General features: G+C 42.6%; 3 protein-coding genes across 10 annotated transcripts in view; all 3 read right to left on the bottom strand.

Moving 5' to 3' along the window:
* LOC120957744 (pseudouridylate synthase RPUSD2-like) overlaps window positions 1-15,575 on the bottom strand; it is a 203,896-nt gene that overhangs the window by 47,086 nt on the left and 141,235 nt on the right. The window lies entirely within an intron of this gene.
* Window positions 11,974-15,575, bottom strand: part of LOC120957747 (uncharacterized) — a 457,854-nt gene continuing 454,252 nt past the window's right edge. The window contains exons 2-3 of one of the 2 annotated variants that reach the window (XM_049608391.1): window positions 12,780-12,840; window positions 11,974-12,686 (exon numbers count right to left, since the gene is read on the bottom strand). In XM_049608391.1, the coding sequence (XP_049464348.1) occupies window positions 12,027-12,686; window positions 12,780-12,824 (705 nt within the window). In that variant the 5' untranslated portion in view covers window positions 12,825-12,840 and the 3' untranslated portion in view covers window positions 11,974-12,026. Of the gene's footprint in view, window positions 12,687-12,779; window positions 12,925-15,575 lie in introns of those variants that run through there. The other variant, XM_040380100.2, reaches the window with a different exon arrangement.
* On the bottom strand, window positions 14,319-15,256 carry LOC120957748 (uncharacterized). The gene is made up of 2 exons (XM_040380101.2): window positions 15,122-15,256; window positions 14,319-15,059 (listed from the first exon to the last, which is right to left on the bottom strand). Exons 1-2 carry the CDS (start codon window positions 15,164-15,166, stop codon window positions 14,400-14,402), a joined length of 705 nt encoding a protein of 234 aa, XP_040236035.1. The 5' UTR covers window positions 15,167-15,256; the 3' UTR covers window positions 14,319-14,399.

Genomic DNA, 15,575 nt, shown 5'->3' with positions numbered 1-15,575 from the left:
GGTTGCGTTGCGACTGGTTTTAAACTGTAGCAGCTAACCCGAAGGAAGTAGCGTCGGCTAACGGAGCAGCTTTTATGCTGGTCGTCGAGAGAGAAAGGAATTTAATGATGCAACTGAAGTGCGTGGTTTGTCGATAAGACAGCTGTGATTTTCAATGTTATTTTTTAGTCGTTTTCTTTTCGCAAACTTAAGGCAGAAGGCGATCAGCAGCAGCAACAGTGCGCCCCACCAGCGCAGACACTTAACGTGAAGTCCGTTTTTAACCGGTACGTATCATCCGGATGCCCTTGGCCGGGAAAAAAAGGTAACTCGACGCACGACTCGAGTAAAGCTGATAGCAGAACAAGAACATCCGTAGAACGAGTTCTTACGGGATCAAACAAAACACACACACAAAATGCTTGTAAAAGACGGTTATGGTAGTGTCCCTTTTGCGGGTAGAGCAAAGGTAGACCGATCGTGGCTGGGCGGGAGGAGACAATGCTCATTAGAGCAAACCATAACCCAAACGAAAAGGGAACCAACATCCACTAACGGTGCTGGCTTTGGGACAAAAAAGGAATACGCTTTCGCGCTGTGGTGTGCTTGAGGTGATACACTTGTGTCAGGGATAAGGAACAGAATAGAAGGAAAATTGCGTTGCGTTGAATCCCCTAGAGGTAAGAAGGGTTTTTTTTGAAAAAAGTACAATTATTTTCATGATTATGTTTTGGGAGTCAATAAGTTGGGATAAAAAGGAATGCTTTGCAACAACGTTACCTTTATTATGAAGTTTAATTATCACAGAACTTATACAATCATGACAAAATTATTCGGTTGGTAATGATTAAAGATGATGCAAATCGCTACTTTTACACCTGATAAACAGTTTACAACCTTGTTGATTGAGAGTACGTAATTTGTGACAAACCAAACAAGAGAAATAATAAAAGTACTTACACCAAAGAAGTACTTGAAATGGATAGGGATCAGAACCAAACCCTGACTGGTCGGTCATCTCCCTTTGGAACGACTGTCTCGATATGGAATCACTGGCCTTTTCTTGCCTTCATTCTAGAGCGTATCTATTTCTGTAACTTTTTACCCCGCTGCTGTTCGCTAAGGACGGAAACATACAGCACATTCTGCACATTCTTTTCGCAATTGCGTTTATTGAACCGTTCTGCAGAAGAAGATGCGCGCCGCACACAAGTCGAATGGTGACGAATAATATGTTGCTTGAAAATTCTTACATCTACTGTGTTTCGCAATAAAACCCGCATGGACACCGGTCCGGGACCGGGGCGGGCAAATTAATCCAAGTAACGAGATGGGAAGCGAAAGGTTAGCCGATGGCCGTAATGTCCAAACAGGTTGTCCGCGCAAGCGCAGGTTGCGCTCATCCAACTGATCACACTGTGGCAGTTGATGTGCGCTAAGTGAAACGATGCGTGCTGCACAACAGACAGCTTATTTTATACAGAAGGACACAATAATTGTGTTGGGCTCATGTTATTACAAACGTTTCATCGTCATTTTTATTGGTCGCATGGAGCCCGAGATCGACAGGATTTGAAGGTTGTCCGTACAGCTGCCGCATAGCGATGCGTACCCAATCGCCGCGAGCAGAGGGTTCTAGTGAGAATGGCTTCCCCAACGAGAGCACAGGGCGGCAAAACGTGATCTTTTAAAAAACCATCAAGACAAAATGTAAACGTGAATCGTTGCGCATTGATCGTGCCCACTGCTAAATTTGATCGCGTCGTTAGTCGAGTCAACGACCGGCAGAATGGCACGATTGCAGATAGTGGTAATTATCGTAAAGATATTATATTTCTTAAGATAAGGTTTGCTTTTAAGATGCTGCAGTTTGCCTTAAAGGCTGATAAATCAAAGCGTAATACGATTTGTTGACAGAAAAATTTATGAACAATTTCGCTTTGATTGAAAAAAAGTAAATGTAGTATAAATTAAGTAAAAAACATAAGTAAAAACTTTTACGGAAAAAAATAAAAGTTATGTACACGAATTGAACTTATAATGTTCATACAGATACGAAGTCAAATTTGAATAAGTTTTAAAAAATTTTGAGGGTGGATTTCTTTGTTCAATTACTCAAAATAATGGAACAAATACATGTTGCTAGGAACACGCTTTACTGTCGCCCTTTGAATACAATTTAAAATGCGTAGCGAAATAACACTTGTAAACAACCATTCAATCTTTTTTATTATTATTTTTCTTCATTATGACATGCGAACCTCTTCATTTAAAAACAATCCAACAAAAACAACTCATTAGTGTGTCGCATTTACTCTGAAAACAAATTCCAACCAATGGCGAAACAACGATGGGTTGATTTTCATAAATGAAGCAAACACATTAATTTGCTATGGAAATAACGAGCATAAACAGAACAGAAAAAGATAACAAACGGTCAGTTCCGGACGCTTGATCGGTACGTCATCATTTTGGTCGCAGTCAATCAATTAAATATGGACAAACTGCTTGTTAACGTTCAGCTTGTCGTACAATCATATTTGCTATTCGTAAACTCATCAAATTAAGATAAAATGCAACAAAATACTTTACTCAACATATTGTTATGAAATCTTTTATTTATCACTTAACCTTTCATTGTATGTTTAAAAGCTTTGAAGGCATGTTAGGATAGAGGCTTTAGGAATCCTTTTAGTAGTATTTAACCAGAACCAAAAACCGAAAGCAAAGCAGGTCACCACCCCTCAGGCAGTTTTAGCATTAGTTTGGTACTTAATATTCCAGAATTGGCAAAGTAGGTTAACAATTCACTCGCTACTGTTGTCCGAAAAACTTTCCAGCAAAAAGTTCACACCGGATGGATCGAGATTGGAGCTCACAATCGGAAAGCCCACCCTTTTTGTGGGCTTAACATACATACGCAGGTAAGTGAAAATATCATGAAAAAGTGAAGCTGATACGGAAGTTTCTAAAACTGTTCCGTATCCGTGGCAAATGGATTCACTTGCAACTTTATCTCGATCGCCACCCCCTGGAACGCAATTTTCCTTTTTTCTTTTTTTTTGGGCAAGCACTCAAGCATCGAAATGGACTAGCATAAATCATACTTTTATGAGACCTTTTCCAGTCCCAACTCGCGTAGGTCCTCGTACTGCTGTTAGCGACACAGATTTGTTCAGCCCGGTACCAGGCAGTTAGCAAAATAAAAGAACAAGATGAGCGAGACTAGCAGTAGAGGCTGCAGGTGGGAAAGAAAAGGTTTCAGAATTACAGAAAAAAAGGTCAACCAATCGAACAAATCGCTACCGTTCGAGAGGGTCGGTTTTCAAGTGCCTCAAAGTTGGCGGACCGGGAAGTTCCCGGGTGATTCCAATAGGTCGTAAATTACTGCCACACTGACGCCCCTCATTCTGCCTGATGTTTCCGCCGACTTCCACAAAAGACGCTCGCACGATCTACGACATCCAACAACGGCTAAAGCGGCTGCGACAACACCGGCGAAAGCCATGAACGTTATCCATATCGCACCAAACCGCTTATGCGCCCGTAAGGGCCGAGAAGCTAGCCAGAAACGTCAGAGAGACAATGTCATTGATCGCACAGTTCATGGATTCTGCAAATGGGCTGTGGAAATGTGAGCCCGCTTATCAGACGATGGCTTTACCGCACGTTCCCACGACCCTGCGTTTTGCCCCGCCAACCGTATGCAGTTTCGGCAACGATGAAGATAAGTTTGTTCTAGCTGGTCAACCAGATCCAATAACAGAAGAAAACACGACCTGGCAAAGCCTACTGCTAACCACACCTAATGCTGCGCGCATTGACGCACTGGTGGACGGTGGACAAGCGTTGCGGTATCAACCGGTTTTTTGGGAGGTCGTTGTCGTTCTTGGGCATTGTGTGAGCGTGTTGTGCCTATCTGGAAATTGGACTATCTTGGAGTCTGCCTGTATTTAAAGCGCGATGATGCCCGATTGCACAAATTCTACATGGCCCGTTAAGAGCTTTGACCGGTTACCGTGATTTTTGTGCTGCTGTGGTGTTGGTATTCTCACGCAGCATGTATGCTTCATGCTAAGGTAGAATCTTTGCATAATTTAACGGAGAGAACCTTGTGTTGTGTATGTAGAAGGAGCGTCAGAAATGTTGATAACTAGTTTCAACCGACACTGAAAGCGAACGGGACACTCGTTGACTTCACTTTTCCTTCCTTTCGTTTTGCATTTGCAAACTTGTGCGTGTGGTCAAATCTCAAGGCAGGGCCCCGTAGGCGTGGAAAATACCAGTTTCTGATTCCGAGAACCCAACATACGGGTCCGTTATTGAATCAGCGTTTTTGTAACTAGTTTGCTACATAAACGAACCCAAAAAGAGCGAAAGCTCACTCACCCCCGTAGCATGTGGTTAATCGGAAAACGGAAGTACTCCAAGGGTACCGTACGAGATGATTTTTCATTACGAGCATTTCCGATTTGCCTTGCTCTGCGTAGGGCTAGAGTGCTTACGCACTGCCCAAAATGAAGATGGGAAAAGTTTTGACGATCCTTTATCATCCAATGCTCATTAACAGCCGCAACGACCATGCTGTGTTGCTGCTTCGGGTTCGATACTGCGGGTAGACTAACGTACAGGCAGAGGGATACTTTGCTTAGCGGAAGTTTACATCAAACAAGTGAAAGTTGAAATACATTTATGGACATGCTAAAGATGTTAATAAATATGATGTAATTTAGAATAACTTATGCACATGTGCAGTTTATCAAATTGATATTGATAATTTTGAGACTATTAGCAAGAATTATACGAATGATGAATAAACGTGAACTTTATTTGATTAAAAACCAATGTAAAAATCGACATTAAGTTCAACGAAATTTTATACATATTCATTCTAAAACTGGAATTCACAATGCGGATATAACATGACCATGCCACGACAGCTATCTATAAATAAGCAAGCAAACTGAAAAGCACGACGTTTGAGTCATTCAGCCGTTTGGATCGTAAGCCACGGTGTAAGGCTGAGCTCACCAGGCCACCACGTAGAGCCATAAATTCCGGCTCATCTTCAATCAGGCTCATTATAAACAAGCGGGGTTCTTGAGTTTTTCAGATTGTCGACTGTATATCTGTCCTTCCCGCACGATGACATAGACAGTACCTACACGAGTAAGCTCTACTGACCTGACCGACCAAGTGAGATAATAATCTTTATTGGTTGGCGGTATGCATTGGTCAGTTCGTGACGATGTCCCATTCGCCATCAGATAGTTGGTAGATTGTGTTGGTGGTGGCCGCAATTGTGTAAGAACAGGAGAGTTGCACTTGCTTTTGTAAATGCTTTTTTTTCAATTTCCTTACATTTACACAACTTACTTCTAGTTGCCTCTGTTAATTACTGATTACTCCAAAGGGTTTGAAATTATGTTATGGGAGAGTTTAAATTGAATAGTAATATTTTGCGCCAACGTACCAACATTCAACCACTTGTAATTGCTTCATGGTATTTCATGATGTTCCATCCACAGTTTTCCAAGATTAATGTTGTGTGTCTTTCTACCCGGTTCTGTTGAACGCAGCAAGCAAATTATTAATGAATATGATACACTGATCAAATTTTGCCATGCCAGGTGCATCGAAAGACCAGTTCAAACACACAATACGGGCCCGAATGTCCCCGAGCAAAGGCAGAGTGTGGGTTTGTTTACTCGAGTTACCCAACAGCGGTATGCGACCCTAGTGCGATCGTGATTGCATCTGACAGCAGCCTATCTTCCATATCAATAAATGATTCTGACTGCTGCTTGTACGATAAGCTCTACGTACTATCCATCCGACCTTCCCAGGAAACAGGGTGCTGTTGGAAATCCAGAGTATCCTGCAAGATAATTATTCACGAGTCATAATACCTGTACAGTGCTAACGAATGAATTACATTTCCATACCGGCGACCTTCAATGGCAGCAAACTGTTTGCCGTAATTATTTTAAATATTTAAGCCTTCTAGCATAATATATTAAGCGACTAGCCTGGTCTGCGTGCCTCTCTTTTCCCCCATTCAATCAACAGTCACCATTCGCTTGAGGGCGAAAGTAACATTTCGTTCTGCGTGCCATGATGGTAGCGTATTGAGTAATTTTTGCATCGTTTATCTGGCTTGCCTGCCTGTCCAAATGACAGTTGGTTGATGGACACGCGATCGCGCTGCGTGACAGAAGTTTCAGTCTATTCAGATTAACCATCGATATGGCGACTGCATTGGTTGTGTTACACCTTACGGAATGGGGTATGAGAACACATCTGCAACACCGACAAAAAGGCAAGACAAAGAGAGAAAATAACTAAACCATCGAACAAAACAACGAACAAAAACACTCGTAGGCATTAATTGCTGTCAAGCCGCAGATCCTCCACCGGGTGAGTGTTTTGTTCTTAACTTGAACGAGCTCCAAGAAGCGATTGGAAAGGGAACCAAATGACAGAGCAACGTGCGTTCATACACCAGGAAATGTGTCCATGACCTAGCGAAACATTATACGATGGTACACTGTAGAAATACTGTCTATTCTGTTCAATACATCATCAACTTTATCAATGGAGTGTTTGCACAGCGAGACGCTAGTGGTGTGTTCTCATGGCAAGCAAACGTTACCCGGGCCCATTGGGATGCTTCACTAGTTCAAGGGCTCCAGTGCAGCACAAGAGCCAGCCAACCGGGCCATCTATTCAAGTAAAAGTAGCGTAGTTTCAGTAAAAGTTTAAAAAGTGGCACTGCTTGATTGATGATTCCACAGGTGGTGCTCGACTGATTGTGCTCAACGAATCACTTATTGAGTAGATTACGCTGAGGTGATTGATTGAATACTATCATTCATTACACATGATTATTGCAAATGTTTCGCTGGTGCCATAATTACAGTTTACATACGAGAAAGCGCACACAAAAAAAAAACTGCTAACACTGAACAGTAACGTTATTAAAAACAGAGGATAAAAAGATATGCATAAATCTTTCCACACGCAGCTAACATAAGCTGAAATGTAAGCGCAAAAAGGCAAATCAATCAAATATTATATCCCATTAATGAAACCATATCCATCCAGTTAACGTTTGTTTTTTTTTCGTTTATTCAATCAATAACCATAGCAATTGCCATTAACATTATCGTTAGTATCAACGTGTGTGCTAAATAATTACCTACCCGTAGTAGGTGTATTGAACTTTAATACTACTGAATGCTATTCACCGTGGCAAGATGTTACTCGATACCGCGAAAATTACGCCCAAAACAACAATCGGAAAATTAAAGGTAAGCAATCAAACAACATACCCTGCCTGCACTTTAATAAGCGCAAATAGATTTTCGTAAACGCGTTGGGCGTAAGGTTAGGGGCTCGCATTGATCTGATGCGCACTTCCGTCCAATATTTCAATCTTTATTATTTCTCACTTCATTACTCCCTTACCCGGGAGCATGATTCCCCACTTCGCCGGAAACAGCTGAAATCGAGCAAATTGTTTTCATCCAGCTGGTGAAGTCGGTTTATAACTATTTTTTACCGGGTCGTTGCAACAACCTCTGCCGAATGAAAGCAAGCACTTATTTCAATTCGAGCAAAATAACTAGAACGGAAGCATTTGAAATACGATCTGAATGGCTCGCAGGAATAATAGTGAAAGAAACCGCTGCCACCATACGAACAATCTGTTGGGGCCCGTGGAGCAATCGTTCACCTTCATGGTACCCTCAGCGGAACAACAAGCTGCGGGGTCGTTTTGACTGTTGCCAAAAGGCACCAAACACCGCAGCAAGATAAATGAAATTATCAGCATAATTATGCAACAGCTTCGAAGCTTCCAAACAACAGATGTTCGTTATCTGAGTGTAATTGTTGTAATTAATTTCTGCGCTTTGCCTCGTTATTATCGTTTGCTTGCTTTCTGCTTCTGGTTCTCGAAGCGCGTTCTGCTTTGTTTTTGTTGTATTGTAATGTTTTATTAAAAAATACTTCTGTACACGGATTGTCATTTGGGTAACTTGTATGATATTTGAAACAATCACACTATTGACGTAATAAATGAACCAACAGTGGCTCGACTACGGCTATGAAAGGCTGTATGGATTGTGAACTTCCATGTTTACTCGGTACTGTACTTTGTTTTGAATTTTCTGATTCAGGTTCATTCCAAGAATATTTCAGTTGAAACAATCTTCCATCTCATCGCATTGTTCATGCCCAATCATTCAGATGCAGCATAAAGGCATCAATATGCCTGAAAGTTATTGACGACGTTAAGCCAAGTGAAATATCTCCTCCTAACAACAACAATGAATCAGGCATGAATACATACAATCCTTTACAATAGAATTAGGCTTAATAACACCAAACCGTTCTGTCTATGAGCCATGCTCGAAGCATAACATCTGTTGTAGATTTGATATTTGCAGTACCATTCAACAGCAGCCTATCCACTGCTGGTTACATATACAATTCCATGCTAGTCATAAAATTAGCCCAACGGGGGAAAGCTATGCTGTTGAATTCTAGGAACGATATCCCGTTAATCGAGTCATATTTTCGTATTACCTCTTCTAGTGAAGCACTCTCACACACCTGAACAACTCAGTACCTCCCAGTACATACGATGCGATTATTTACGAAAACATAACGCTTAGATCTGCTTAAAGATGCTAACCATTGAGTGACTATGGAAACCGGAAATAGTTCATAGGTCGTATATTGATTTTGAACGCAAATTTAATAAAATATATTGTTTGGAAATCGACTGTACATCAAATGTTTTAACATACTTGCTGGTTGTATCCATGTTATCGTTTATATATTAATACCAACACAACTACATGTATATATATTTTTTAAATATTACATTAAATACTTTTGTTGTCTTCTTACTTTCAATAATCACATAACGTGGTTGAAGAACTAAAAATCCAAAATAAAAACATCTTCCAAACCTCGTTAAAAGCCTTTGACCGGTGAATGTTTACCGTCTCATATCTCGCATAAAGGTCAAACCAGTACAATTTACTTAAGTAACGCTTCGACCAGCATGTCCCATTCCAGCCGGCGATACAACGCAGCGAAACGGTGATATGATGACAGTGCCGTCGAAATAAATTGTTTCCACCGAAGATCAGAAGTCAATTGCCTGCTAGAATTAAACGATCTTTCTTGCTCCTCCGAGTCACGTCGGTGCCATTAAACAAATTTCAACCAGTTGGAACCACTTGTGACCTGGTGATACAACATTTGTCCTTCGATAAATCATGCGCTTCACCGATGTGTGTCGCATTGATTGGCAATAGGAAGAATTCTCATATGAAAGCCGTAGCAATGCAATAAAGTGTAGTGGAGTTGTAATAAACATGGCTCTAATAATCCTAGGCATTATAGTGAGCGGTCTAACGAGTTTGTTTCATTTCCAATATGTTATGATTTACGAGCAGCGAATTGTTTAAAGCGTTTTAAAATTATAAAACTTTCAAATATAAATTTACAAATTCCTTCTCCACCGTTGCTGACCTTGAACAACCAATTTATTTGCTGACCACAATTGCTACCATGATCGGCATCATCATTAAAGCAAGCAATGGGATTAATTTTAAAGCAGTTTGAACTCGACATGTTCAGCTGCATGCACAGCGACAAGCTTAAGTTCAATAGCGATAAAATTACTTCCATATATCGATGTACTTATGCAAAATTATCAGCTTAAATCAATAAATAACTCCGGCGAGCAAAACAATAACGGAGTCGATAAATTATGGTATCAGTTTGATTGGCCACAGCATCGCGGTGCCATCTGTGGCGTAAATACCAAACGAAAAGTTCTGTACCCCGAGTGATTAAAACTTGTTTGTGCAAAAACGGCACAAACAACTACGTAGAATTTAAATCTGTAATATTGTTTCCTTATTGTGCGTACAAGGGTTAAGCGGTGTGAAGTACAAGCTATGGTAATGTTAGGATGAAACATAGTAACTAATAATTTATATGCAAATGTCCTACCCTTACTTTGCTACCTAGCATCATAAAGTTTTACATTGGCATTATGTGGATATGGATGCACAGCCGCCTGCATTTGACTATCATCATTATCACAACAACATTGCATTCATCTTTGTTTTTTGAGTTGTAATGTAACCCAGTGTCCTAGAAAGCTTTGAGAAAGCAACGATCAATCCCGACATTACAGGGAAAATAGCACATCCAAACAGGTCAAGAGATCACATTCTAAGTGCTCCCACTCAGCACAGCTACACACAGACTGGAGCGAGCGCGGTATAGAGGGGTTAAGTGCAATGTCATCAGTTATGCTAATGGCCGCGCTCCTTCGTTAGGTTTTACGAGGGGGATGGCTACTGATCTTTACGTTTTGTTTTCTCATTTTCCTTCCAAGCCAGACGTGGTGGTGCGGTTTCCTGTTTGGTCATCGTACTGGATTATAACGAGAATGAGGGCGTGTTTTTTTCTTCAAATAAAGCACACAACAGCAAAACTCAACAGCTATTAAATATTATGGACAGAATGGATAGCACCAGTACAGGACAGTTATAATTTTACTCTATTATTAGACACACTTTGGTGTTTATTTAAAGTTTTTTTTTCCATGTACTGTTGTATTCAATAGCGCGCAAATGCCAGTTTACTTAACGTTGACATTAAATTTACAACATTTCAATTAGTTTAACGATCGAACATCATTTGCGTCAAAACAACATGCAAACAACATCTGTACTGCACAACCACACGCAAATAAGTTGATGCAAAAGCCATACGCACACACTTGTCGCGAGGATTGCGTTGCGTCCAACTGCTGTCAAGAAAACCTTGCCTAGCAATCTGACGGATACAATGTTGAGGATGGTCCAGCAAACGTGGAGAAAGGTCCCTGGTTCACAGGCCGATGCGTTCCGAGCGCGACGCCGACGTAATGAAATTTTGTTTATTATCTAATAAATAACTTCTCACCAACAGTTGGATGCTGCACGCGAGACGGACAATCTACCTCCCCGACCACTCCCGATCCTCCTCATGTTTGCAACACGAGCAAAATCCATAAATGCGAGGAAGCAAGCATTTCACCATCAGACAGCCAGACAAATTTTGTCCGACAGCTAGACGATCAGCCGGTCTCGTTCGGGAATAGCTACTAGCGGACATACCGGATTTTCCCGTACCGGAGTGTCATTGAGAGTGAGACCGAAACCCGCTGCTTATGACGCGTATGATAGCGCCACCATCGCATCAAGCCGCCGTCGTTGTCTGTCGCCGCCATGCCGAGGGAGGGAATTTGCTTCCCAGCTGGGCGGAAGTGGAAGCGTGGCGAATTTTCTCACTTCCTGCCACACGCGTTGAAGCGCACCGATATGCCCACACACGAACACGCTACTTTCAAACTAACGTATGCACACACCCACACACACACACATACATGTACGCTTGCTTGCATACGCTTACGGTTGGTTTAGTTTTTCATTCATCCGCTAAAATTTACGGACTCGATGATGTGCACGCTATGTATGTTCCAAAACTGTCACCAGCCGCTCCACTCCGGTAGAAAGTGATTGAGTGAGCGTCTTACGCTTGACCTTTTGAATGGTAGCAAATGGTCAATTGGCAGGGGTGCAATAATGCGCATGCTAGTGGCGGATTGTATAAAAAACCTTGAGGAACCTTAAAATCGAAACGATATCAAGAAAACCGGGAAAACGCCCTAAGAAATTGTTATGCCGTGCCAAAACCGATAACCATGCATTTTCCAACAGCTATTGCGCTTCTTACATGCGTGATGAACAAACGTCAATAAATGAACCGTGCGTAAGCAACAAACCGAAAGATAACGGCTTAATAATTTGATGACATGGCAAGTGTCAAGCTGAATGTTTAAGGAATGATTTGTGAATGATTTTGCAATGGTTTTGTTGATAAACAGCATTCTTTCTCGTGACTCAATCGATTCTTTATACATATATTTTAATGTTTGTGTATTGCTATTCTTACTCTTCCCGTTACAACATGTCTTACTGCGAGCAGAAGAACAGCGTGTCGCGGATGACACGGCCGTAGTTGTTGAAACGTTCCACACCGCGATCGACGCAGGTCACGATTTCAGGCAGCAGGTTATCATCCAGATCGAAAATAGCCTGCAGAGTGCGCTCCAAGTTGGGCTGAGTGATTCTGGTGAAGTAATCGTACTTGTCCTGAATCTGAGCTCCCACAATAGCCGAGATCTGCTCAGTGTAGTCAATCGCGTTCCAGTCAATGAATCCGCGGACGACAATGTTCTGCAGCTCCGTCGATTGAACCTGAGCGGCCTCCAGAGCAGCATGAACGTCGGCGGTACGCGAGGTGATCTGAATGTTAGCGCGGCTGGCGCAACGCGACAGAGCCTGTCCGACTCCTTCGATTTCGATAGCCCAGTTGGCGGTGGCTACATTAACACAGGTAGCAGGAGCGGACGACTCTCCGACGAACGCTTCCGTATCCTCACGGATCTGTTCGACCTCCTCCAGGGCTTCGTTCATGCGGCCAATCAACTGACGGTTCAGCTCAACCAGCTGGTCGCTCATCGAGAAGCGGACATTGTCGAACGTACCCTCCATCAGCTGATGGATGGCTTCCGCCTGGTACTGGATCTCCAGCAGATACTCCACGAACTCATCTTGGCTTTGAGCAAGCGACTACACGAAACGAAACAATCAAGAAAGCAAAACCAATCACCAATCGATGCAATAGGAACAAAATAAAACCACCCTTCTTAATGGTACACTCACTTGACCGGCCAGGGCCAGCAGCAAACAAACGAACAAACTCTTCATGGTCACTGATTTACTTCTTTCCGCGAATCGGTTCCACCTTGGAGAGCGACTGCTTTCAAACTAATCCCAAACCTCGTAGCACAATGCAGTTTAAAGGGTGTTACCGCTGACCGGATATCGTTTGAAACTGACCGATACGATCGTCCGGCGTCTTATCGCCGGCGCACCACCAATTGTGGAGCATTTTACAAATTCTAGAGACCCACCAATTTGTGTGCCCTTAATTTAATCACATCATCTACTGCTCCGCTTGTCACTGCCCTCCGCGCGTTCCCACTCGAACGAACTCAACTAAAGCTAGGCTAACCTTTATCGCCAACTTCGATTCGGAACAGCCTCATTCCTTCGAGTCCTTCCGATCAGCACCATAATCGTGGCGAGCACCGGGCGCTGATTAGGAAATGGTTTGCCCCTTCGCATGGGTAAGTGGACCGCTTGTCTAATCATTTCAGCATTATTGGCAGATAGTACCAGAAACACACACACTTCGGACCGCCGGGTACAGAGAGCACGGTGCTGATAAAACAAGCAATATAGGGTGGTATTAAGATAATTACGCTTTATCGGCAAAACGACTAATGACGAGACAATTTTCGTAGCCCCGTGGCTATATATCGAAGCAGAGCGTGTCAAACACTAACCATCTCGTTCCAACTCTTCAATGACAGCTATATACCAAGGAAGCATTTTTTACTCTGTTTCCTAAATCACAAGATGTAATATTGCGTCAATGGTACGATAACCTTCCGGGAAAGAGAGAAAAAAAGAAGCTTATGTAATGAACCGCATTAATCCTGACTCAGTGGAATACTTCCTTAATTCTTCGCTATGATGTTGTGACCACATGGGAAATAGTCGAACCCCGTCCAAAGGGGACAGAAGGCGTGGGCGATCTAGAAAATTAAACTCACGATTCGATCAGAGATCAGGGCTGAGCGAAGGTTGGTCGAATCGAGGACAGCGTAATTTAAGGGAATTGAAATCACGAAAATACGACCCACTCTCACACACGCTTCCACTGAATATCGGTGGTAAGGTCACCAGCACAGGGTCTACAGAGAAAAATATTTCAGGCAAATTCCAGGATGTGGTTAAACTGCAAATCATGCAACAATTTGTTTGGCAGGAAATATGGATCAAAAGTCGAAAACATTACCTTGTGCGTCAAGCCGAGTGAAGGGAAACGCCACGTCAGTTTTGCACGAGTGGTGGGCAGATTTTTTACTGATAAGTCGTTGTCAACAGTTTTACAACTTCCTCTTTACGCAATTGATAAGACATTTCAATAAAAACGTGTAACAGTTTTGACTGATTTGGAATTTCTCTTTCAATAATGAGAGCGAAAAGAAATTTACCAAACATTCTTACCAATGGAATAATCGTAGATATCATTTAGAGCACAGATGTAGTTGTAAATAGGCGAAAAGATTCAATTAACACGTTCTTTGCCCATAATATACTGCGTGATATCATATCATTAATGAGTCAGTACAGTTATGTTATTCAACAAATATTTGTTTAGCAGCGATTACAGTAAGACAGATTATTAAACAAAAAATACTCCGCACCATACAATTATTGCGAGCAGAAGAACAGCGTGTCGCGGATGACACGGCCGTAGTTGTTGAAACGCTCCACACCGCGATTGACACAGGTCACGATCTCAGGCAGCAGATTATCATCCAGATCGAAAATGCCCTGCAGAACGCGCTCCAAGTTGGGCTGAGTGATTCTCTGGAAATAGTCGTACTTTTCCTGAATCTGAGCTCCCACAATTTCCGAAATACGCTCCGTGTAGTCAATTGCGTTCCAGTCAATGAATCCGCGGACGACAATGTTCTGCAGCTCCGTCGATTGAACCTGAGCGGCCTCCAGAGCAGCATGAACATCGGCGGTACGCGAGGTGATCTGAATGTTGGCGCGACTTGCGCAACGCGACAGAGCCTGTCCGACTCCTTCGATTTCGACAGCCCAGTTAGCGACGGCTACGTCGACACAGGAAGCAGGAGCGGACGACTCTCCGACGAACGCTTCCGTATCCTCACGGATCTGTTCGACCTCCTCCAGGGCTTCGTTCATGCGGCCAATCAACTGACGGTTCAGCTCAACCAGTTCATCACTCATCGAGAAGCGAACATTGTCGAACGTACCCTCCATCAGCTGATGGACCGATTCAGCCTGGCTTTGGATCTCCAGCAGATACTCAACGAACTCATCTTGGCTTTGAGCGAGAGACTGAAGATGAAATGTTGTTAACTCACATCCTTTCCACAGTTCACCTTTACTAAACGCATTACCTGCCCTGCCAGCGCCAGCAGCAAACAAACGAACAGGCTCTTCATTTTGTATAGACTTTTTGTTGGTTTCAAACAATTGTCAGCTAGTCGTACGCGCACTCACCGCAAAACTACTGACTCGGTTAACGTGCGTTAATCAATTTATCGGTTCTCATTCGGATAGATTTTCAAACGCGCTTCGTTATCATCCGATTAAACTTCTGCTTGCCATTCAAAAATTTTTGCTGTTTTATTGCACCGTCCGAGGGTCAAGATTATAACGCACCACCCAAAAACATTTGAACAACAGATAAGGCGTGTTTTGTGTTTACGTTTAAAATATTGCGTGTGTGTGCGCCATTTAGTAGGTAACCCACCAGTATTTATCATATTACTAAATTGACTGCAATTCGTAACGTGCTACCGTGGATAAGGAATGGCCTCGCGGGGCAGATTAGTTAAAACCTTGCGTCCG

This window comes from Anopheles coluzzii, chromosome 3 (assembly GCF_943734685.1).
Source record: "Anopheles coluzzii chromosome 3, AcolN3, whole genome shotgun sequence".
In the NCBI taxonomy this organism is placed as follows: Eukaryota; Metazoa; Arthropoda; class Insecta; order Diptera; family Culicidae; genus Anopheles; species Anopheles coluzzii.
This window is presented reverse-complemented; position numbering and strand designations above follow the sequence as displayed.